We start from the raw sequence: 25,302 nt of genomic DNA, 5'->3' as shown, positions 1-25,302 counted from the left end.
GTATTTCTACCGCAACTGCTTCACACATCACCGGATCAAATGATCCCTCCAAAGGCCATTGCCTGCCCCCATGTGACCTTTTGTGCCACTTTCTCATACATTGGTTGGCCTTAGTGCGTTTTCCTGGATATTTTCTTAGTACTAAGTCTAGCGGGGTACTTTCCCGACCTTGACCTTGAGAGTTACCCATGTAACCCTGACAAACGCTATGTGAGGTGTTTCTATGGTGTTCTGGTAGTCCCTCAGGGGCTGTCCTGATCCAGACCAATAACTTGCTGGCTGTAACACCTGTTTTGTATTTTAAACCCTTAAAAGGATTGAATTTCCAACTGTTATGCCCGTCTTCTTTTTCTTTAACTAAATACGAAAATTTACCTGTTTCCCACCGAACCTTCCTTGGGACCACAGTCAGAGTCAACCTAGGAAACAGTTCTTCACCTGGATCGGCTGGCAGTGTTATTAAATGATTTAATGGTATGCTAAGTTCTTTATTAGGATCAGCACAAAGCAGCTCCAGCCACGGGGTTAAACCCTGATGCCACAGACGTCTTATCAGGAGCTCCCAATTAATTAGAGGGAATTGTTCTTTCTTTTGCTTCAGATTGATTACCTTAGTAATCTGCCATAATTTCTGATTGATCTCTTGTTCGTCCTGCCAATGTTCTGCTCCTACCCTGTCAAAATAGGTCCTTTCCAGCCAAAAATGTGTCCTGATTCCCTGGGTTTCGATGTCTCCGTCAGTCAAGTAATGTTCTGGGAGTATTATTTCATCATCACTTAAGTCTCCCATCAATGACTGTCCCAAGCATTGATCAGTCTGTCAGCTTTTTCACTATAATCTAAGCTTTAACTCTTTTGATTTATAACCAACTTTATTTATTTAATCCTCTTACAACCCTAACACCTCCTAATGTCTTTGCTCCCGACTTTCTATTTTCCTTCTAATTTTTTAACTTTCTGCTTCTCGTCTTTTTCTGCTATGTTTGTTTATTAGTTTTCTCTCTTTGAAATAATATCTACCTTCTCTGTATTTACATAGCACTCTTCTCCTGTCTTTTTCTTCACTGTCTCTGTTTCACACTTTCCTCTCTGCCCGTCATGCACCTCCCAAGTCCTCCTGTTGGGTCTAAATACCTCCCCCTCGTACTCTTTCACATTAATCTTGTATGTCAGCCAACCTGCAAGTTCTCACAGCTTTACACAGATTACTCTCCACTCTCCCACACACCAATCTTCAAAAGCTTTGTACACAAAAATTATTAAAAACAACTTTCTATATATCTCTATCTAGACTTCTGCCACTTTTCACTCCGCGGCTTTAAACAACCTTTTTATTCACTTAACACCAATGTGTTCTGTTTAAGCATGTATCTCTTCTTCACGTTAGACAGCTTCTCCGGCGCTGTCAGCAACTTCATATATTACTTTTTTACAAGCCCTCTTTGAGCGTACAATATTTCATTTACTTCTACGCCTTACCGCGCCTCGCGTGCGTATCCTGTGCTTAATATATTATTTTTCACCAGCTCCTTTCTGAGCATACAATATTTCATTTATTTCTACGCCTTACCGCGCCTCGCGTGCGTATCCTGTGCCTTTCTGCACTTTCTTCTACCTTTTTTTTTTTTTTTTTTTTTTTCACTTACTGAGCTCCTCGTGAGCTTAATGTGCCTTTGCACTGAAAATACTCTCTTTTTCTTTTCTTATAAAAAACTCATATTACTGTGTACTTAATTACTTATTCTTCTCCCACGCCCCACAAGCGTGTATCTGGTGCCTTACTGCACTATTTTCTGCTTCATTAATTCTCATGTATTCTGCACTAACTCTTCATTCATTTTATTTTTTTTTTTATAGTTTTTCTCTTTTCTTAAAAAATGACGTCCTTTATTGAGCTCTTTTACTTACTGTCAGCTGTGCTACTTTGCACTTTCTCTTTAAATCTCTTTATCACGTACGGTATTTCTACTGCGCCCCCTCAGGCGCTTATCTTGTGCTTCCTCTGCACGTATTCTCTGTTAAACTCTTTTTCTCACTTATTTCACTTCAGTCTCTGTTAAACTCTTTAAATAACCTTGTATTACCTTGTATCTATTTGTCAGTATACTCCCCTAAATTAACCCCTACAGCGCATGCTATCAGCCGGCACGTTAGTAACGAATTTCAACACCAATTATTCCCCAAGCATTCCCCAAAAAAACATCCAGGTTAGTTCTCCACACATTCTTTTCCGCACCAGAGTTCATGAACATTCCTGACCTTTCACTCACACAGACATTCTTTTTCCCGGGAACACACACACCTTCTGAGCAATTTATCTACAAGGCCTGATAATTTTCAATCTTATCTTTTTTTAGTCTCTTATCAATTTTCTTAGTCCAGGTTCTTTTGGGTAAGAGGCAATTAAAAATATCACCTGTCAACTTGGGCGGAAATCCCGACTCACTCCTCCAGATCGTGCAGAAATTATAAAAGGTTTCTGCTTACCTTTTAGTCGTGATCACTGTTATTTACGGTCTGGAGGGATGAGCTGGACTGCCCCAGGCTGCCGGAATGCCCCAGGACCCTCCTGAAGCTGGCTCGCCAAGTTCTGTCGCGGCTCGTCTTTAGTCTTCTCGGGATGTCTTCTTTTAGATAACACAAACTAATTGCAAGTGATATGCTAGAAAAAGGACACAACACTTTAGAATAATTCAGCCTTAAGCAAGATAAAATGCACAGAGTTTTTAAGTTTATTTAAGCCTTCGACACAAAGCTTAGACAAACTGAGTCCTCTAGAGAGACTGAATATGACAACCGCGCTCGTCTATTTATTGGAGACCCGCGGGCATCGCTCCTCCTTCAACTTTTTTATTTATTTCATTCCTAAGACATGGTTTTCTATTGGAAGCGTCCTCTAGTGAACCCTAAGCAGGTGTTAGGCCATTATTTCAATGTGACAAACGCTCCCATTAAAACATGAAGGATTTACAACTGATTTTTTTAAAAGACCTTCAGCCACAGGTGCAGCTGGCCTGAGGCCCCCCCGCACGTGGCCTCAGTCACACGTGCAGCTGGCCTGAGGCCCCTGCACGTGGCCTGCGGGAAAGTACCTAAGAGGCCTTGGAAAGCCCCTGACAGACTGAATGACTAATAGAGCCCTTTTTTTGGGTTGAACACCTGCTAGTTCAACCAGAGGACATACAGTTCGGATCAGGACACTTGATAGTTCATCACAGTTCAAATATGGACCTAAAAATTCTTCTACATTTTCATGTGCCTTAACTAAAGCACTCTCTCTGCTGAATCACCTCTAAATTATTTACACATTATTCACTTTGTGTGTTTTTAGGAATCCGCTAGCTTAGCGCAGCTATTAGCTCTTAGCCAGTTTAGCATGGCGGCTTCTCCTGTCTCTCCCGCACTTTTCTGTGCTGGGTGTGAAATGTTTAGTTATTCCTCTGCCTCCTTTAGCACTAACGGTACTTGTAATAAGTGTAGCCTGTTCGTAGCTTTGGAGGCCAGGCTGGGCGAATTGGAGACTTGGCTCCGCACCTTGGAAAATCCTACAACTAGCCAGGCCCCTGTAGTTGGTGCGGACCAACTACAGCTGTAGCTGTCGCCCAGCAGATCCCGAGCAGCCGGGAAAGCAGGCCGGCTGGGTGACTGTGAGGAAGAAGCGTAGTTCTAAACAGAAGCCCCCTGTACACCACCAACCCGTTCACATCTCTAACCATTTTTCCCCACTCGGCGACACACCCGCCGAGGAACAAACTCTGGTTATTGGCGACTCTGTTTTGAGACATGTGAAGTTAGGGACACCAGTAACCGTAGTCAAATGTCTTCCGGGGGCCTGAGCAGGCGACATTGAAGGAAATTTGAAACTGCTGGCTAAGGCTAAGCGTAAATTTGGTAAGATTGTAATTCACGTCGGCAGTAATGACACCCGGTTACGCCAATCAGAGGTCACTAAAACTAATATTGAATCAGTGTGTAACTGCAAAAACAATGTCGGACCTGTAGTTTTCTCTGGGCCCCTCCCCAATTGGACCGGGAGTGACATGTTTAGCCGCATGTTCTCCTTGAATTGCTGGCTGTCTGAGTGGTGTCCAAAAAAATGAGGTGGGCTTCATAGATAATTGGCAAAGCTTCTGGGGAAAACCTGGTCTTGTTAGGAGAGACGTCATCCATCCCACTTTGGATGGAGCAGCTCTCATCTCTAGAAATCTGGCCAATTTTATTAAACCCTCCAAATCGTGACTATCCAGGGTTGGGACCAGGAAGCAGAGTTGTAGTCTTACACACCTCTCTGCAGCTTCTCTCCCCCTGCCATCCCCCCAATACCCCATCTCCATAGAGACAGTGCCTGCTCCCAGACCACCAATAACCAGTAAAAATCTATTTAAGCATAAGAATTCAAAAAGAAAAAATAATATAGCACCTTCACCTGCACCACAGACTAAAACAGTTAAATGTGGTTTATTAAACATTAGGTCTCTCTCTTATAAGTCCCTGTTAGTAAGTGATATAACATATTGATTTATTCTGCCTTACAGAAACCTGGTTACAGCAGGATGAATATGTTAGTTTAAATGAGTCAACACCCCCGAGTCACACTAATTGTCAGAATGCTCGAAGCACGGGTCAAGGAGGAGGATTAGCAGCAATCTTCCACTCCAGCTTATTAATTAATCAAAGACCCAGACAGAGCTTTAATTCATTTGAAAGCTTGACTCTTAGTCTTGTCCATCCAAATTGGAAGTCTCAAAAACCAGTTTTATTTATCTATCGTCCACCTGGTCATTACTGTGAGTTTCTTTGTGATTTTTCAGACCTTTTGTCTGACTTAGTGCTTAGCTCAGATAAGATAATTATAGTGGATGATTTTAACATCCACATAGATGCTGAGAATGACAGCCTCAGCACTGCATTTAATCTATTATTAGACTCAGTTGGCTTCGCTCAAAATGTAAATTGGCCCACCCACCACTTTAACCACACTTTAGATCTTGTTCTGACATATGGCATAGAAATTGAAGACTTGACAGTATTCCCTGAAAACCCCTTTTTGTCTGATCATTTCTTAATAACATTTACTTTAATGGACTACCCAGCAGTGGGGAATAAGTTTCATTACAGTAGAAGTCTTTCTGAAAGCGCTGTAACTAGGTTTAAGGATATGATTCCTTCTTTATGTTCTTTAATGCCATATACCAACACAGTGCAGAGTAGCTACCTAAACTCTGTGAGTGAGATAGATTATCTCGTCAATAGCTTTACATCCTCATTGAGCACAACTTTGGATGCTGTAGCTCTGAAAAAGAGAGCCTTAAATCAGAAGTGCCTGACTCCGTGGTATAACCCACAAACTCGCAGCTTAAAGCAGATAACCTGTAAGCTGGAGAGGAAATGGCATCTCACTAATTTAGAAGATCTTCATTTAGCTTTGAAAAAGTCTGTTGCTCTATTAAAAAGCCCTCCGTAAAGCTAGGACATCTTACTATTCATCACTAATTGAAGAAAATAAGAACAACCCCAGGTTTCTTTTCAGCACTGTAGCCAGCCTGACAGAGTCAGAGCTCTATTGAGCCGAGTATTCTTTTAACTTTAACTAGTAATGACTTCATGACTTTCTTTGCAAATAAAATTTTAACTATTAGAGAAAAAATTATTCATAACCATCCCAAAGACATATCTTTATGTTTGGCTGCTTTCAGTAATGCTGGTATTTGGTTAGACTCTTCCTCTCCGATTGTTCTGTCTGAGTTATTTTCATTAGTTATTTCCTCCAAACCATCAACATGTCTATTAGACCCCATTCCTACTAGGCTGCTCAAGGAAGCCCTACCATTAATTAATGCTTCGATCTTAAATATGATCAATCTATCTTTATTAGTTGGCTATGTACCACGGGCTTTTAAGGTGGCAGTAATTAAAAAGCCATCACTTGACCCAGCTATCTTAGCTAATTATAGGCCAATCTCCAACCTTCCTTTTCTCTCAAAAATTCTTGAAAGGGTAGTTGTAAAACAGCTAACTGATCATCTGCAGAGGAATGGTCTATTTGAAGAGTTTCAGTCAGGTTTCAGAATTCATCATAGTACAGAAACAGCATTAGTGAAGGTTACAAATGATCTTCTTATGGCCTCAGACAGTGGACTCATCTCTGTGCTTGTCCTGTTAGACCTCAGTGCAGCTTTTGTTACTGTTGACCATAAAATTTTATTACAGAGATTAGAGCATGCCATAGGTATTAAAGACAGTGAGAGTGTTTCTTTTTATTCACCTCATTTTGCTCTGTATGCACCACTCTGCATTTATTCATTAGTGATTGATCTCTGCTCTCTTCCACAGCATTTCTTTTTCCTGATTCTCTCCTCTCAGCCCCAACCAGTCCCAGCAGAAGACTGCCCCTCCCTGAGCTTGGTTCTGCTGGAGGTTTCTTCCTGTTAAAAGGGAGTTTTTCCTTCCCACTGTCGCCAAGTCCTTGCTAATAAGGGGTTGTTTGGACCGTTGGGGTTTTTCTGTAATTATTGTATGGCTTTTGCCTTACAATATAAAGCACCTTGGGGCAACTTTTTGTTGTGATTTGGCGCTATATAAATAAAATTGAATTGATTTACTTTGATATATAAGGTTGTTGTTCCACTAAACACGGCAGTGAAACTGTAAACTTAATAAGTGAGTGATCAGAGACCACTAATATAAGAGGCATGATGTCAATATTCGTGACAGCAATACCACGTGCGAGAACCACATCCAGGTTATTTCCACTAATGTGCTTTGGGTCCCGAATGCATTGCCGAAATCCTAATGCATCCACAATTTCCATAAATGATTTGCAGAGGGGATCAGAAGGCTTATTTATATGAACGTTAAAGTCACTAATAATCAGAATGTTATCTGCACTCGTTGACAAGTTAAAGATGAATGCACCAAATTCATCTAAAAATTCAGAATATGGGCCAGGAGGCCTATATACAGTGACAGAGTAATATGGCTGATTTTTATTCTTCTGACCTTGGCAATGTGTAATATCCTGAGTAGAGCAGAGAATCAGATGCTCAAAAGAGTTATATTTGTGATCCCCAACATCTAATAAGCTAAACCTAGATTTCTAAATAAGAGCAACACCCCATTAATAAGAGCAACACCCGCATTACAAGGGACATGACTACATGTATACGCTGGTGGGTAGGCCTCATTTAAGGGGACAGCTGTAGGTTTAAGACAGGTTTCACATAATCCAATCAAGTGATGATAAATAATTGGATCATTAATCAACAATGATTTTGATGATAGTGATCTTATGTTAATGAGACCTAGACTGAGGTCCTCAGTGGGGTTGACAGTTGAACTGTTTGGGTTTAGGGGTGGTTCCAGAGTAGCATATATAAGATACCTAGAAGTAGGTTTACGTTTTGAGACATTCCACACGCATTGTAGGTAGCAGACACAAAATCTTTGCTATTGCTGGAACAACCATTGTGCCATCCTCAATTTCAACATCATTCAATCTAGTAATGGGGATTAAGTTTGCAAAGCATATCCCTCTATGATTTTTACTGACACGTCTATGGAAGCAGGCCAAAGTTTCAACTTGTTGAATTTCCCTCCCTAGCAAATAAACTGCACTATCACCATAGTGGATTTTCTACACTATTTTCCCCGCTAAGCTGATGGATTCTACACCCACATTTGTCACAAGCCTTGCAGGGTCTCTAATCACCTGCTCCGTGGCCTTCTGTAGATTCCTAATGTTACCCTCCCTGTTGAGCTCTATCTATGTTCGCAGACAAGATGGCGGCGCCTTCCCCAGTAGGGTGGAGGCCATCCGGCATCAGCAAGCCACAGCAGCCCCAGAACAAAGGCCAGTTATCAATAAAGCTAAAGCCTTGCTGTCTACAAAATTGCACCAGCCACCTATTTAACGATGTCAGCCTGCTAAATGCCTCATCATTACCCCGGTGGGGGAGGGGACCAGAGACTATTAATCGATGCCGACACGTCTTTCTGGCAAGGTCACAAGTCCTCTCTATGCCCATTTTCGTGACCTCTGAGTGTTTCATCCTGATATCATTGGTGCCGGCGTGAATAACTGACTATATCTCATGTCATGTTCCTTAGTCTGTCTTCCCTTCTGCAGTGCCAGCACCCTAAGATGGCATGCATTGTTGGGAGCTCTGGCCCCAGGAATACATTTAATGTCAGCCGGCGTCTGTAATCTGAATTTGCGGGTGATAGAATCCCCTATCACTAAAGTCCGGTGTTTCTGCCTGGAGACGGGAGTGGAAGTCACTCATGGGCTCGGAGAATTCACATCAGGCAATTCCAAGGGGGAGAACCGATTCACACTTCGCAGTGGCGAGTGTGCCTGGGGTACTACAACCGGGCACCAAGGCCTACGGGGTTTCCTCCGCCTAGCCATGGCCCAAAAGCCATCCTCCACAGCCGGTGTTTCTAGGCTGATGCTAATAGGCTCACTAGCCAGCCCAACACTAACCTCATCTGGAGTGCCTGTAACATCTCCACTGCACTAAGAAGCTGCTCTAACTTATGGACTCGGCTCTCTAAGAGAGCCACCCTGTCTTCCAACATCACGCAGGATTTACGGAGGTTGTAAAGTTTGTGCACTAAGAAATTCAAGAGTATATCCAAACAGGCACGAGCTAGCCAATAATGGATAAGCTAACCACTCCTAAGGCTCACACAGGATTCACACAGACGCAAATATGTGAATTAAAATTCACAGCAGTTACAGTGAAAAAATAGCAGCAGTATTAGACTTGTAGGAACAGTAAAGCTGAATCTCAATTCTATCTTTTGGCCCTTCCCCTTACCCCTTCCCCTCCGTTTTACGTGGGCACGAGAGACAGAGGGGTGTCTCAGTTCTCTTTTTGGAGCGAGGTGGAGGGATACGCGAAGGGCTTCAAATCCCTCCAAACGGAGTGAATCTGGATGCACACTCTGTTTGGAGGGGTAGGAGGACCTTACTGCTGTCTCCAAAGAAACAAACACGGCGCCGAAAGACCCGCACAAATGAAATGGCTTTCATTACAAATTACACAGTTTAGAAAGTTATAACTTGCCAAAAAACTTTACAGGCGGTTGCCTATGACAGCAACGTGTATGCTGCTGGATGCTTGTTGCTTATATTGTCGTTATGAAGAATATCGTAACTTCGCTCATGTGCTGAGGCGTTATAACGCATATACACATGAACGCTACGATAAGACACTTTTATATCTCACAATGGAGAAAATGGTGTCGAACTAGCTAACGCAAGGTAACCGCTAGCGAAAATGCTAGCCGCGCCTAAGATTTACACAGGAGTAAAATAATTACCTAAAATTCACAGCTGTTACACTGAAAAACGAACAGAAGTATTAAACAGCTAAAAAAGAAACGGCTATGAAAGTATCGAAGAGGGAGGGGAGGAGTCGACCTAGTTAGCGAATGCTAACCACTAGAGATTCACAACAGGACTGTAGTTACATAACATTCAGAGTAGATACACTTAATAATCAGAAGAGTGCTAAACAGAAATAAAAGAAACGTATACAACTGTTTAAAGTTCAGAATAGCGTCACAACAAACAATCCGTCGGAAGCGAGTTGCCAGATCTGTTGCCAGATCACCATTGCAAACAAGAAAGGACTCAGAGATGATCCTTGGTGTAATCCCACCTCCACTTTGAATGATTCTGTCATTCCTACTGTGCCTCTCACTGCTGTTCCACTGTCCTTGTACATGTCCTTTACTACTCTCACATACTTCTGTGCCACTCCGGACATCCTCATACACTATCACCACTCTTCTCTTGGCACCCTGTCATAAGTTTTTTTCTAGATGCACAAACACACAATGTAACTTCTTCTGGCCTTCTCTAATTCTCCATCAGTATTCTCAGGGCAAATGTTGCATCGTAGTGCTTTTTCTTTGCATGAAACCATATTGCTCCTCACAGATCTTCACCTGTTTTTTGGTTTTTTTTTAAGCCTAGCTTCTGCTGCTCTTTCCCATAACCTCATGTTGTCGCTGATCAACTTTGTCTCTAGTTATTGCAGGTCTGCACATCACCCTTGTTGTTGAAAATGGGAACCAGCACAGCTCGTCTCCACTTCTCAGGCGTTCTCTCACTTTCCAAGATTTTATGAAACGGTCTGGTTAGAAACCCCACTACCATCTACTAGCCATCTGGACCGACTGCCTTTCCAGTCTTCATCCTCTTCATAACTGCCCCCATTTCATCCTTACTAATCTCATGCACTTCCACATTTACTCTCTCCACATCATCCAACATTTTCTCTCTCTCATTTTCTTCATTCATCAGCTCCTCACAATATTCCCTCCACCTACTCAACACACACTCCACGCTTGTCGGCACATTACCATCTACATCTTTTACCACCCTAACCTGCTGCACATCCTTTCTAGCTCTGTCCCATTATTTTGCCAATCCTTTTCTTGTTCCTTACTATTAAACTTCTTGTACAGCTCGCTAAATTCCTTTTCATTAGCTTTTGCCACTGCTCTTTTCACATTACAGTGGTCCCTTGTTTATCACGGAGTTACGTTCTAAAAATAACTCACAATAGGCGAAATCCGTGAAGTAGTCAACGTTATTTTTTTACAATTATTATAGATGTTTTAAGGCTGTAAAACCCCTCACTACACACTTTATACAATTTTCTCAAACAGGCATTAACATTTTCTCACTTTTCTCTCCTGTGTAAACACTCTCTTTTTTTCTTCTGGGCAAGAAGATTATAAACAGACACATGCAGAACACAATGCATGTGCTCTCCTTTCGCTCACTGCCTCCGGTGTTAACGTTGCGGGGTACGGATGCGGGACCCGCAAAGAATCCAAAGCAAGGCCACGGAGCTCTGTGGCCGCGGTGACCGAGACCATGCAACGGTCACTGTGGATTTTTCCACAAGAAGTCTATTCTTGTGGGCTGCCGGAGTGCTCCCCATCAAAACAGGGAGCGTAGTTTCTGCACCTGTTGCCAGAGTTGTCCGTAGCTCCACACAGCAGACAGGGGGGCGGTGTTAGTGGCCCGCTGCAGCGCTTACCGAGCCTGCAGACTCAGTAAGTGCATCGGGGCAGTGAGAGCAATCGCGGTGATGCTGACCGGTGCCGCGACCGGCCTGCGTGATAAGGACGCAGAACACAATGCCCTGTTAATAATAATAATAATAAAAAAAAAGCATGCAAAATTGCACTTAAAAAAAAAAAAATCTGCGAAACTGTGAGGCCGCGAAAGGTGAACCTCGTTATAGCGAGGGACCACTGTACACTGCATCTCTTTGTACTACTGTCTGCTTTCATCTCTCCAACTATCTACAGTGAGGAAAATAACACCCTGCGATTTTGCAAGTTCTCCCACTTAGAAATCATGGAGGGGTCTGAAATTTTCATCTTAGGTGCATGTCCACTGTGAGAGACATAATCTAAAAAAAAAAAAAAAAATCCGGAAATCACAATGTATGATTTCTGATGTTTTGATGTTAATATTTGGTACAGTAGCCTTTGTTTGCAATTACAGAGGTCAAACGTTTCCTGTAGTTTTTCACCAGGTTTGCACACACTGCAGCAGGGATTTTGGTCCACTCCTCCATACAGATCTTCTCCAAATCTTTAATGTTTGGAGTTTCAGGTCCCTCCAAAGATTTTCTATTGAGTTCCAGTCTGGAGACTGGCCAGGCCACTTCAGGAGCTTGAAATCCTTCTTACGGAGCCCCTCCTTAGTTGCCCTGGCTGTGTGTTTGGGGTCATTGTCATGCTGGAAGACCCAGCCACGACCCATCTTCAGTGCTCTTACTGAGGGAAGGAGGTTGTTTGCCAAAATCTGGCAATACATGACCCCATCCATCCTCCCTTCAGTTCGCTGCAGTCATCCTGTCCCCTTTGCAGAAGAGCACCCCCAGAGTATGATGTTTCCACCCCCATGCTTCACGGTTGGGATGGTTTTCTTGGGTTTGTTCTCATCCTCTAAACATGGTAATTGGAGTGATTCCAAAAAGCTCTATTCTGGTCTCATCTGACCAAATGACATTCTCCCATGCCTCCTCTGGATCATCCAGATGGTCACTGGTGAACTTCAAACAGGCCTGGACATGTGCTGGTTTGAGCACGGGGACCTTGCTGCCCTGCAGGATTTTAAACCATGACAACATCATGTGTTACTAATGTAATCTTTGTGAATGTGGTGCCAGCTCTCTTCAGGTCATTGACCAGGTCCTCCTGTGTAGTTCTGAGCTTTCTCAGAATCATCCTTACCCCAAAAAGTGAGATCTTGCCTAGAATCCCAGTCCGAGGGAGATTGACAGTCATCTTGTGTTTCTTCCACTTTCTAATAAATAATCATAACAGTTGTTGTCTTCTACCAAGCTGCTTGCCTGTTGTCCTGTAGTCCATCCCAGCCTTGTGCAGGTCTACAGTTTTGTCCCTGTTGTCCTTAGACAGCTCTTTGGTCTTGGCTATGATGGACAGGTTGGAGTGTGATTGAGTGTGTGAACAGGTGTCTTTTATACAGGTAACAAGTTCAAACAGGTGCAATTAATACAGGTAAAGTGTGTAGAATAAGAGGGCTTCTTAAAGAAAAATTAACAGGTCTGTGTGAGCCAGAATTCTTGCTGGTTGGTAGGTGTTCAAATACTTATTTGCAGCAGTAACTTACAAATAAATTATTAAAAAAATCATACATTGTGATTTCCGTTTTTTTTTTTTTTTTTGATTGTCTCTCACAGTGGACATGCACCTGAGATGAAAATTTCACACCCTTCCATTATTTTTAAGTGGGAGAACTTGCAAAATCACAGGGTGTTCAAATAGTTATTTTCCTCACTGTAAATTCTTTTTTGCCAACCTCCTCTTATATTTTCCTTGATATTTTCATTTCACCACCACGTCTCCTTATCTTCCTTCCGCTGTCCAGATGTCACACCCAGTACCTTCCTAGTTGTCTCTGTCACCACATCTGCAGTTCTGTTCCAGGTATCCAGAATTGCTTCCCCTCCATCCATTGCCTCTCTCACCTGCTCCCTGAATTTCACACAACACTCTTCCTCCTTCAGCTTCCACCATCTGATCCTTTGCTGAGCTCTGACTCTCTTCTTCTTTTTCACCTCTAAAGTCATCTTACAGACCACCATCCTGTGCTGTCTAGCTAGACTCTCTCCTGCCATCACCTTAGTATCCAATTTATTTTAGCTTGCATCTCCTACACAGAATGTACTCCACCTGTGTGCACCGTTCTCCACTCTTACATGTCGCCCTGTGCTCCTCCCGTTTCTTGAAGTACATGTTCACCACAGCCATTTCCATCCTTTTTGCAAAATCAACTGCCATCTGTCCTTTCACATTCCAGTCCTTGATACCATATCTAACCATCACTTCCTCATCACTTCTGTTCCCTTTGCCAACATCCCCATTGAAGTCCGCTCGTATCACCACTCTTTCATGCTTGGGCACACTCTCCACCACCTCATCTAACTCACTCCAGAAAGTTTCTTTCTCCTTCATCTCACAGCTGACCAGTGGGGCATATGTAATGATGATATTCATCATCGCCACCTCGATTTCCAACTTCACACTCCTCACCCTGCTAGACACTCGCTTAACTTCCAACACACTCTTCACATACTTGTTCTGCCCTCAATATTAAAGTTGCTTATTGATTAGAGTTGTTGTTTTAGTAGGTTTAGACCACCTGTTGTTTGTAATATACAGTGGTGCCTCGCTATATCGCAGTTCACCTTTCGCGGCCTCGTAGTTTCGCAGATTTTTTTAAGTGCAATTTTGCTGCTTCTTTTTTTTTTTTTTTTAAACAGCGCATTGTGTTCTGCTTCCTCATCAGGCAGGCCGGTCGGCATCACCGCGATTGCTCTCACTGCCTCCGATACGCTTACCAAGTCTGCGGGCCACTCACACTGTCCCACTGTCTGCTGTGCGGAGTTGTGGCCAAAATCTGGCAACAGCTCCAGAGACTATGCTCGCTGTTTTGATGCAGAGCGCGCCAGCAGCCCGCAAGGATAGAATTCTTGCGGAAAAATCCGCAGCGCTGCATGGTCTCGGTAACCGCAGCCGCAGAGCTCCGTGGCCACTGAGAGAAGTTTGTATCTTTTTAATGACTTGGATTCTTTGCGGGTCCCGCATCCGTCCCGCAACGGTAACACCGGAGGCAGTGAGCGAAGAAAGAGAGCATGCGCATTGTGTTCTGCGTGTCTGTTTATAATCTTCTCGTCCAGAAGAAAAAAGAGCGCCAACAACTACCCATAACTGTGTTCTTCACTCGGAAAAAGACACCTGCACCGAGGTGTCACTCAGTGGAAAAACACGCTGCGGAGCGGTGCCAGGACGCAGAGGCGCGATCAGAGGAACTGTGAAATACTGGTCAGTCACTATTAATAATTTCTTATGTGTCCAACCTCATAGGTTGATCGTTAAAATTAAATTAGTTAGTTCTAAAAGCCATCATAATTATTTATAGGAAAACATTCTATTTTTATTTCTCAAACAAATGTTTGGGCCTGAAAACAGGTTTTGATGTTAATGCTTGTTTGAGAAAAGTGTATAAAGTGTGTAGTGAGGGGTTTTACAGCCTTAAAACATCTATAATAATTGTAAAAAATAACGCTGACTACTTCGCGGGATTTCGCCTTACGCGGGTTATTTTTAGAACGTAACTGTCGCGATAAACAAGGGACCACTGTATTTTACATTGTTTATTTTTTATCTTCATCATTGCGCCTTTATTTTGACATAGGAAGTGACACTATGGAAGTAAGATTGAATGTATGCTGGTAGAAAAACACCTTGTGCGTTATGCTCAGCCAAGTTTTCATATGTTCAGCCATCAGAAGGCAATAACTGTAAGTGGTGTGTTGGTCTTAAATGGCAATAATAACTTATGGGTGAAGGTTTTAGCATACGTGCTAACTTTTGGTATACGTGCTTACACGAACAACGTGTTTGTGATAATTACATGTGCTAGCTGTAGCCACATTCACCTGCATACTTGATACAGGTTCGCTTCTGTGCTATTTATCCAGTCCGTTCTTAATGGCGTTTTGCATGATTGATGTTTACTTGCATAACTGAGAGAGTATTTTCTCTCCTTTTTTTATAGTTTCACTCTGTTTGACTGTCAGTGATTGTCTGCAGATAGACATTAAAGGAGCAAGGCTGCTCATTTTCCTGGCTCTCAAGAGTTTGGCTGGTTGTTTAATCTGTTAACACTGCAGCAGTACAACACATAGAGAGAGCAGTACAATACTCTTCCTTGAAACACAGTATGTCTACCTTTGTTCTCTCCATCATAGCCATTTCTCTCCCTTTACCAGTCATACTGCCAACATTCAAAGTTCTGTCTCTCACGTCCACCCTTCTAGTTTTCCTCTGCTCCAGTTGTCCTCTTTTTCTTCGCCCAGCAGTGGTTTAATTTCCGCTGGCACCCTGTTGGGCAACAGCACCGGTGGCAGTTGTTGTTGTTGTTGTTGTTAACCCAGGCCTTGACCAATCCGGTACGGAAATTTGATTTGTACTCTGGATCTTTAAGTTTTTGTTACATTTTACACCGGATGTTCTTTCTGATGCAACCCTCCTCATTTTTCTGGGCTTGGGACTGGCCCTCAGAATGTACCAGCTGCACACACCATACGGCTGAGTAGCAGAAAAACCTGTGCCAAATTAACATGCAGATCCACCTCAGATCTGCTGTGTTGACCTTGAGTAAAAACAAGGGATAAGCCGAAAGAACTTTTGGCGCTTTCCTTGTCTGTTGATGTCTCACTGACATAATGAGCTCTGTTGTTCTACTGATGTCCTAGTGTTGGCAACTCCTCAGTAAGAAAAGTAGCTGTTGGCTGTCTTAAAAGTTGCCAGAGGTCGCTAAATGACGCCATCTGCTAATTTGCATATTATGACACCATACCAGATGTAGGGGGGAAAAAAAATGTGGGAGAGGTAATTGAATAACTTATCAACCTTTTAATATTGTTTGGTAAATTCCATATTCATAAATGAAGAGCACTGAAAAGGAATTTACACCGACTTCTGGCTGAATTTGAACAATATATAAGCAGTATTAACCTTATAGATTCTCCCAAATGTCATAACTGTCACGCTGTATAAGGAATTGTTTTTAAAGAGAATTAATGTAAAAGAAATCCTTTACTTTTGTTATTGTACAATTTATTTTATTTTTTCTATTTATAATGATAATACTGTGATTGGTATTGTGGCCTTGTCTAGCAGCTATCAAATATTTTTTGAATCGAGTATTCTATTGATTATTTTATCGATTAATCGAGTAATTGGATAAAAAGTACTTTTGTGTTTTTAAACTATCAGTAGTGGCAGGGCTCTCCCTAAGCAATGGCACGTCACTGTGTCATCATACAGATTTTTAGTTTATGGTGTTCCCTCTCGCTCTCTGTTTTCCCAGGTAATTATTTTTTGCAGTTCAAACCAAAGTCAAATTCCTTGTTTTCTGTGGATACTTGGCGAATAACAAAGCCTTTGAAAAATGGCTGTGGAGTTCAGTGTTTCCACAACAGCTGCACTGATAAATTAACTGTACAGCCTGTTGATTAAAAAACTCTTATCAAATCTGAATAAGGCTTTTTTTTTTCTTTCAATAGTTAAACATGATTCATTTAAAGTGCGCGTCCTTTTGCTTCATCTGCAGAGGTGGAGAATGGCTGGAGCAAACCGTGATTTTAAAAAAAATATATAAACACACTTTAAATGCATAATAAGTCCGTTCAGATGGATTAATCATTTTCTCTGCAAATTGGCCACTGAAAACGGCTCTAATCGCTTCCTGAATCACAGAGGAGCACTGCAGCCGGAGCCGTTCGATGGCGTGCGTGCCTAACTAGCTGAAGAAAGCATTTGGAGCCATCTAAAAAGGTAATTATTTGTCATGTTTACATTGTTATGGCTTGGTAAAACAGTTGTGTGTTCTTTCTTTCTTGTGTGCAGCTGTTAAAGTATGGCCTGTTTGTGGATGGCTGTGGAGGATCTTTCACACTTTTTAAAACTAGTCAGTCTGTACAGTGAGCAGGTTTTAAAGCCTTGCAAACTACCTTCCACTCAAGTGCAGCATTTGTCCTCCCAAGATGTTATTTTGTTTGTTGCTCGCTTCCTCTACCTTGACTCCCACACACACACGGCTGACAGAAGCGGAGAAAGCACCTTGCTTATTTCTCTAGAATGATGACATTTAAGAAAACAAAAAATGCCGAATGTTTTCAGGGGGCATAATGCTTGATGTTAAAAACCAAGAGAGGAGAAACTTTGCTAGCCAAACAAAAACACATGCATGGGGGATTGCCATCCAGGACACAGACTGGTTCCATGGTCTGGTGGATGCAGTGACGTGCAGTACTTGTGCATGCTCACAAACATGACAATATATATTTCCTAATATAACTATTCATGTTTTAATCCATATTGGTATACGTAATTTGAAGATGCACCTTAAGAAAGAATGAAGTCCTCATGCACTGACCACACGCATCCCCCAGTAGGGTGATGCGCTGATGTAGCAGATGTTTGAATCCCAGGCTCTAAGCGTGTCATTTGGCTTTGTGTCATGGCTGAGGTGTGTCGCAGCCACGCTGCGGTGTTAAAATACTGTGGGCTGATCATAGTGTTTAAATCATTACTCACACTGTCAATTTCTCACACCAGTGATTATTTTTAATGCTTCTCTGGCAACCTTGAATTTGGGTTGGTCTTTAGGGGAACACAAATTACTGCTGAATTGTGGTTCTTAACTGTACGGCTAATGTAGTTGAATAGACGTTCACCAGAGATGATATTTCAATTTTCAGTTTAATTAGCTTATAATGCGCCAAATCACAGCAAAGCCGCCTCAAGGCGCCTTACATGAAACAATTCAACATAAAATTTAAATAATTAAAAATTAATTAAAAAAAATTTAAATACATGATTAAAAACAGAAGTAAAAAAATAAAACATAAAAAAATAAAAACTATTCATAAGAAAGAGAATAAAAATAGGTTTTCAGTCTTGACCTAAAAATGTCCACAGACCCTGACTGCCTCATGGTTGCAGGAAGACTGTTCCACAGGGTGGGTGCACGATGCGAAAAGGCTCTTTGACCTACTGACTTCTTCTTCACCCTGGGAACCCAGAGAAGTCCCGCATCCTGCGACCGCAAAGCCCGGACCGGCACATAAAGTTCTGCCAGATAAGATGGCGCCAGTCCATGAACAACTTTATAAGTCAATAACAAAACTTTAAAATCTGCTCTCACAGAGACAGGAAGCCAGTGCAAAGATGCCAAAATGGGTTGTGATATGTTCAGACCTTCTGCTACATGTCAGAAGTCTAGCGGCAGCGTTCTGAACCAGCGGAAGACCCCTGATGCTGGACTGCAGTAACCCTGAAAATAGAACATTACAATAAGTCTAGAAGAAACAAAAGCATGAATCAGTGTCTCAGCATCAGCCATAGACAGGATGGGGCGGATCCTCACTATATTTCGCAGATAATAAAAAGCAGTCCTAGTTACATCCCTGATGTGGAGGTCAAAAGACAACATGGGATCCAAAATTACCCCAAGGTTCCTCATTTGTCCGTATAATGTATGACACACGAACCCAGGCTGAGCGCCAGCTGGTTAAACTGATGCCGATGTCTCGCTGGACCAAGAACCATCATTTCAGTCTTACCAAAGTTTAAAAGTCGGACGTTACTAGACATCCAACTTCTCACTGATAGAAGACAGTCCTCCAGGGATTTTATGGGAGTGAGATTTCCCGCAGTTATCGACATATACAACTGAGTATCATCAGCGTAGTAATGAAAGGCAATCCCAAAACTCTGCAATATACGCCCAAGGGGTGCCACGTACAAGGAGAAAAGCAAGGGGACTAAAACGGATTCCTGTGGAAGCCCAAATCTCATATCACCAAGGTCAGAGGTAGTGCCATTATACAAGACACATTGAGAACGACTGGACAGATATGACCTCAACCAAGCAAGGGCACTTCCAGTAATCACAAAAAAATTCTCCAACCTATCGAGCAAAATATGATGATCCACGGTACCAAATTTTGGTTGTAGATGTTCCAGTGTCCTGGCTGTTTTTGATATTTTTATTATTATTTTTGTTTGTTTGTTTTAGCAATGCAAACCTGCAGACTGTTGTGATTTTACCGATTTGGTTTCTATTTGACCCTCCCTAGTACGCCGTTTTGCACAAAGTCCTAAAACCACACTGCTGCAAATGGCTCAAATGCGTTCTGGTCATCGGATGCTCTAGTTGTCAGAAAAATTAAAGTTTAATTCGGTTGCATATTGATGTTATTTTTCCTCAGTCACATTGCCCGCCTTTCTGTTTTTAATGATTAATCAAATAGTGTTTATTTCTACTCACTTCATGTTCATTAATTTATTAGCACTCTGGGGATAGATATGCATTGTGTTTGTGCGAGCATTTCAAAGACCTCTTGGTGCAATGTAACTGTATCCCACCTCAGGCTTTTCATTTAATATGTGAATTTATTTACAATGCTCAGAGAGATGCTAACATGAATTTGAATTCAGAGTAGATTTTTAATGTGTATGAACAGTGATGCACAAATCTTATATCACAAAAGCTGAAGCCTGAATATCAAATTTCTGGAGGTGCTGATTCATTGTTTTCCTTAGATGTAAGCAGCTGCATGTCAACACAAGAGCTGTAGCACACGAATGCTTGATTATAGTGAATATATTTACTGAGACAGTTTTAAAAGTATTTTCTCAAACAAAAATGTTAGGTTGACAGAATGCACAATTGCAGCATGATTAAATCAAATTTTACCTTAAAGTGCCCTTCCTGTTATCAGTTACTTTATTTGGAATTTTGTTGTATCTGTTGCATAATGATGCGTTACATGTATACCTCACATATGATCATCTGTTCATTGACTTAAGGAAGCAGTTTAGTTGCAGTTTGCACTTTGAACAAAATTGTTATTTAGCGCTTAGACCCTGATTGCTAAAGCAGCGTTTATGTTATGAATACATAAATAATGCACCAACTCACATATAATCATTTAGATGTACAGTGGCTTGGAAACAGTTTACTGCATTTTGTGCCTCAATATGAATTAGCTTGTTATCTGTGCTCCTTAACCTTCTAAATAAATGAGGCCACAGTAAATTAATTTGGTCTGTTCTTGCATGAAGTGATAAATGTGGTTTATACACTTTTTTTTCTCTTTCTCTCTTCAAGAAGCATTTTAGGACAGGTATTACTTGTACTCCGGCATATATGGTACTATGCAGAATGTTTTTTGTTTTTTTTTTTGTTTGTTTTTTTTCGGGTGGGATGGGGGGGTGTTTTTTTTTTTTTAGAATAGTTTTACCAGTCCCACTTGTGGTGCTTTCAGATTAAAGGAGTAATTTATAGTTAACAAAAAAACAAAAACAACAAAAAAAAAAAAAAACTGATGGGAAACACATTTTGATGTCTCAGAGCTCCTGATTGATTCTTCTGTCTTGTCCGAAGGTGTGGCAAAGCATGTGGGAGATGCTCTGAAAGAGCACTCTTCAAGATCATCAAAGAAAATTTGCACTATTGGGATTGCTCCTTGGGGAGTCATTGAGAACAGGAATGACCTCATTGGGAGAGATGTGAGTTAAAACACTTTTTCTTATTTTTTCCACAGTCTTCCTGCTTATGCAGTGTTGAGTTCTTTCCTTTAGTCATTGCTTAAATTGTTTGGACTTGGAAATAAATTATTCTAGCAACTCTTTATCCACCCTTTTCACCCAGTTTCTTACTGTTATGGCCTCTGCCTTTCTACACAACAGATTACCGCTCCATATCAGACGCTTCTGAATCCACTCAGCAAGCTAAATGTTCTTAACAGTCTCCATTCCCATTTCCTCCTGGTGGATGATGGAACAGTGGGCAAGTATGGTGCCGAAGTTAAACTGCGCCGGGACCTGGAGAAGCACATCAACCTTCAGAGAATACATGCACGTAAGGAAATTATTGTCAGATTATTCACCAATACAGTGGTCCCTCATTTATCGCGGGAGTTGTGTTCTAAAACTAACCCGCGATAAGCGAAATCCGCAAAGTAGTCAGCACCTTTTTTTGCAATTATTATAGATGTTTTAAGGCTGTAAAACCCCTCACTACACACTTTATACACTTTTCTCAAACAGGCATTAACTTTTTCTCACTTTCCTCTCCTGTGTAAACACACTCTTTTTTCTTCTGTGTGAGAAGATTATAAACAGACACACGCAGAACACAATGCGCGTACTCTCCCTTCACTCACTGCCTCTGGAGGTACGGATGCGGGACCCACAAAGAATCCAAGTCCTCTCTCGGTGCCATGGAGGTCTGCGGCTGCGGTCAACATCCGCATCAAAACAGCGAGCGTAGTCTCTGGACCTGTTGCCAGATTTGGCGCAGTTCCGCACAGCAGAGGGCAGTGTGAGTGGCCCGCTGCTGCGTTTACTGAGCCCGCAGAAAGCGCATCGCCGGCAGTGAGAGCAATCGCGGTGATGCCGACCGGTGCCACGACCGGCCTGCCTGATAAGGACGCAGAACACAATGTGCTGTAAAGAAAAAAAGCATGCAAAATTGCTCTAAAAAAATCAGCGAAACTGCGAGGCCGCAAAAGGTGAACCGCGTTATAGCGAGGGACCACTGTAATGTAATGTAATGTAATTTAGCATATGCTGTTGATAAAATTCCAAATTGACAAAGAGTCCTACCAAAAATTGCTGACGATTTCTTTGCCAGAGGTGCATGTTGTTCACTTGCATATGCGAGAACATATTTTCTCTGGTGAAGTCATTATTGCATTGTTTGCATTTGCTTGGTGGAAATGGCCATTATCTCAACCTCTTACCAACTGTTGATTGGGTGGAGTTTTTGTTTTCTATAAGTGGCTGTGTACATATGAGTAAACTAGTTCATTGTGTTCTTACTTTAGGTATTGGTCAGGGTGTTCCTGTCGTGGCTCTGATCTTTGAGGGGGGACCCAATGTGATTCTGACTGTACTGGAATACCTTCAGGAGAGCCCTCCTGTCCCAGTAGTTGTGTGTGAGGGCACTGGCCGTGCCGCTGACATACTGGCCTATGTGCACAAGCAGACCGAGGAGGGCGGGTAGGACACGCACAAAGACACACATGTAATAAGGGTGAGCAGGGAGGTGACATCAACTGCTGTGGTTGGCGTATCAAGGCGAATGCAGTCCAGACTTAATGGAGGAAGCATAATAATGTTCATCAATGAACTTTGTGTACTGTACGAGGTTGAGATGAGTTTTGCAGAATTAAGGTTTGAATAAATGTAAAAAATGAGTTGTACAGTTGAAAGTGCAGTGTGGTGTTGTTTACTGTAGCATATTCAGAGTTTTGTATAGTTGCTTATATTTTTTATGCATTTATTATCAGATTCATTTCTGTCCCAGATTAAATGGATCAAATGGCTGCTCTGGTGACAGTGCAGTTCAATAAAACCTGTTGACAGGCTAAATCGATCAGAGAGTCTTGTACAGACTGATGTTTTGAGGCATTTATTTCAGTAGTGACACTAAAATTAAATTTTTCCATAGTCTTTGAATGATGTTTTTTTTTCCCCAGAGGAAGCATTTTCTCCAAATAATTGCAGTCTATTCAAACTGAATTATGATTAAGAGTCTGAGTAAGCATTAGATGCCAGTGTACAATAGCTGCTGTTTTTTGAGGTCCTCAGACACAACTCTGTTAGGTGTTCAAAAAGTGTTGGCCCTGAATTCCCACCCTATGCACAAAGGTGCATAATTGGTGAGCTGGTGGCCTCGAGGTTGGAGAAGTGGGCCTGTGACTGAAGGATCCTCTGATAATTTAATCCCTGCTCAGACAGGAATGTCAAACAGTTTGTCTTGAGCAAGGCTTTAAACCCTGGTCACAACCAAATAATGAATGATGAATAATGAGCAATGCAGCATGTTTTTGCTGCGAGAGGGTTTATTCAACTATAGTGGGAGAATGGTGGCTGTTAGAGGCATTATCTTCAGTTAACGAGGCTCATCTCTGACCGTGATGCTAATTTCAAGATGTTCATAATTTAGCAACAACCGCATTGGGCAGTTTGTGTATGAGGTTTTAGAGGCATGTGCGTGGTGCGGACGAGGCTGCTAAAAGCCCATTATCCGTGTGCCTGGCAGCTACGCAGGACCTGAGGCTATTTTTGGAGCGGCTGCCCTCTTGCGCACACAATTTCACCTGCTCTGTGCTCTGGACGCTGTATATAAAATAATTTTGTAGCAGATTAATCAAATTCTGCCAAACCTTGGATGCTGAAAGCACCTCTAATCGCTTTTGGAATCACAGAGGACTGTTTCATCTGGATGCTTTTTTCCACTCTTTTCTGCCCCATGAGGAAGGCTTTTTGGAACAGCTTAAGGTAACTATTTGTAATGTTTTTATAGCTTAAAGGGGATAGAGAATCAAAATCATCTTTTTCATGTTTTTGGTGTTAGTTCAGTGTCTCCCCGCTGTGGGGAATACACACAAAGTGCCAGCAAGTTTCAGAACCTCTATTTCAAGTATTTCTCCTTTTTTGAATTACCCCTAGAAAACAGGCCAATCTGTTTTGAGAGAAACGTTACGTCACATTTTCACCAATAACCCCCCCACACACACACCCACACCCACCCCCTTTCACACACGCCCTTCGAAATTAATTATTCATAAGGTTGTGCCCACCCATTCCTACCACTGGAAGAGGAGCAATGGCGAGCTACAGGTATGCCTTCCCAGGCTGTCATAGCGGACTACGATCTTTACATATTCTTCCCACGGAAAGCAATGTATGCGATCAATGGCTTTTATTCATTTTTAACCGCATCCCCAGGACATACAATCGCCGACTATTTCTTTGCTCTGCGCATTTCATGGAGGACTGTTTCACCAACCTTGCTCAATTTCGAGCTGGCTTCAGTCAGCATTTAATACTCAGTAGAGGGTCAGTTCCGACTTTGCGACAAAATCAACCCCAGCAATCAGTACAGCCTGTAAGTATCACATTTTCTTTTGTTTTAAATTTGTTTTTAAATTTATTTCGGATCGCTTTTTTTTTTTTTTATTATCATTATTATTTTGTGACTGGACTTTATGTCACAGTCAGCCTCTGGCTGACTTCATGTTGGTGGGCGAGGAACAAGATTTATCACTCAACAGCAATGTTGAAACATGATCTGTTAAATAAGTTAGTGAAGATTACTGTCGTCTCGTTTTCGCTACAACGCGCTCAACTTTTGTTCAGAATCAGCTTATCACTGGTAATGACGCGGATTTCCTCTCACTCAAACCCGCAGCTTCACAGTGCTTTAAACCGTCATCCACAGACTTCAATAGCGACACAAGTGCAGCAAAACGAGACGAGTCATTGGATAAATGCTGGGCTTTGTCCCGCCCATCGGAGGCTCTGCGTGTCTGGTGGTCTATGGGGCAGTGGGCTGGCCTTGGCTGGCCCGGACACCCAGCTTCTGCATGATGATTGGATGATCTGTCTGAGGCTGAATCCATTTTTGATTGACAGCGAAATGAGCGAATCAGCGATCATTTTCATTCTGTTCTGAGTTGAACCGGAGACTTTCCTAATCCTCTTAGCGGCATTTTCAGTGAGAGCAAGGGCAGCCAATCAAACAACGGCAACCGATCAGCGCCAACACCTACGTGCATTTCATACTGAGGTTGCCAAATAAACTCCGAAACGACGCCATTAAAAGCAAACGAGGCATTCTAAACCCAGCATAGTAACATAGCTGTTTCAGAGAGCCTTTTAGGAAGGTTCTGAGCCATTACAGACCCAACCAATTTTTTTTTGGGGCTACATATCACATCACAGAACAAGGATTAATGCCCCATTCAACCCCTCTCTATCACCTCTAATAAAACAGTTGCATGTTCATTCGTAACTGTAAAAGTATGTCTACGGTTGATTTAATATCTTGTTAATGGATCACATGAGCTCCGCTGTGTGTGCGTGCTGCACACTGAGGCAGTGACTCATCATGCTCCAAACGAGCATTTAGGCAGAATGTCAGCTCACAAAAGAGTGATTTTTTTTTTTTTCTTTTTTTTTTTCCAGTCAATAATGGACGAACACAAAGGTAAAATGTGGATGACTGTGTAAAAGTGGCTGTGTGTTTACAGCCGCGGAAGAAATAACGCCAGTGAAGCCGCGAGAAACAGCGCAGAGCTGTCCAGCAACACAGAATGAGAGCGCGCTAAAGACCGATTTTGAAGACATACCACAAAGTTAAAGGGGGGAGGTGATGGTCTA

The 25,302-nt window shown here is 42.1% G+C and overlaps 1 protein-coding gene across 1 annotated transcript in view; it reads left to right on the top strand.

Annotated features, from left to right (window-relative positions):
• trpm7 (transient receptor potential cation channel, subfamily M, member 7) overlaps positions 1 to 25,302 on the top strand; it is a 165,365-nt gene that overhangs the window by 30,875 nt on the left and 109,188 nt on the right. The window contains 4 exon segments of the mRNA XM_034186905.1: positions 12,495 to 12,505; positions 20,516 to 20,640; positions 20,821 to 20,992; positions 21,960 to 22,134. Coding sequence (XP_034042796.1) covers positions 12,495 to 12,505; positions 20,516 to 20,640; positions 20,821 to 20,992; positions 21,960 to 22,134 — 483 coding nt within the window.

This window comes from Thalassophryne amazonica, chromosome 2 (assembly GCF_902500255.1).
Source record: "Thalassophryne amazonica chromosome 2, fThaAma1.1, whole genome shotgun sequence".
Taxonomy (NCBI): Eukaryota; Metazoa; Chordata; class Actinopteri; order Batrachoidiformes; family Batrachoididae; genus Thalassophryne; species Thalassophryne amazonica.
This window is presented reverse-complemented; position numbering and strand designations above follow the sequence as displayed.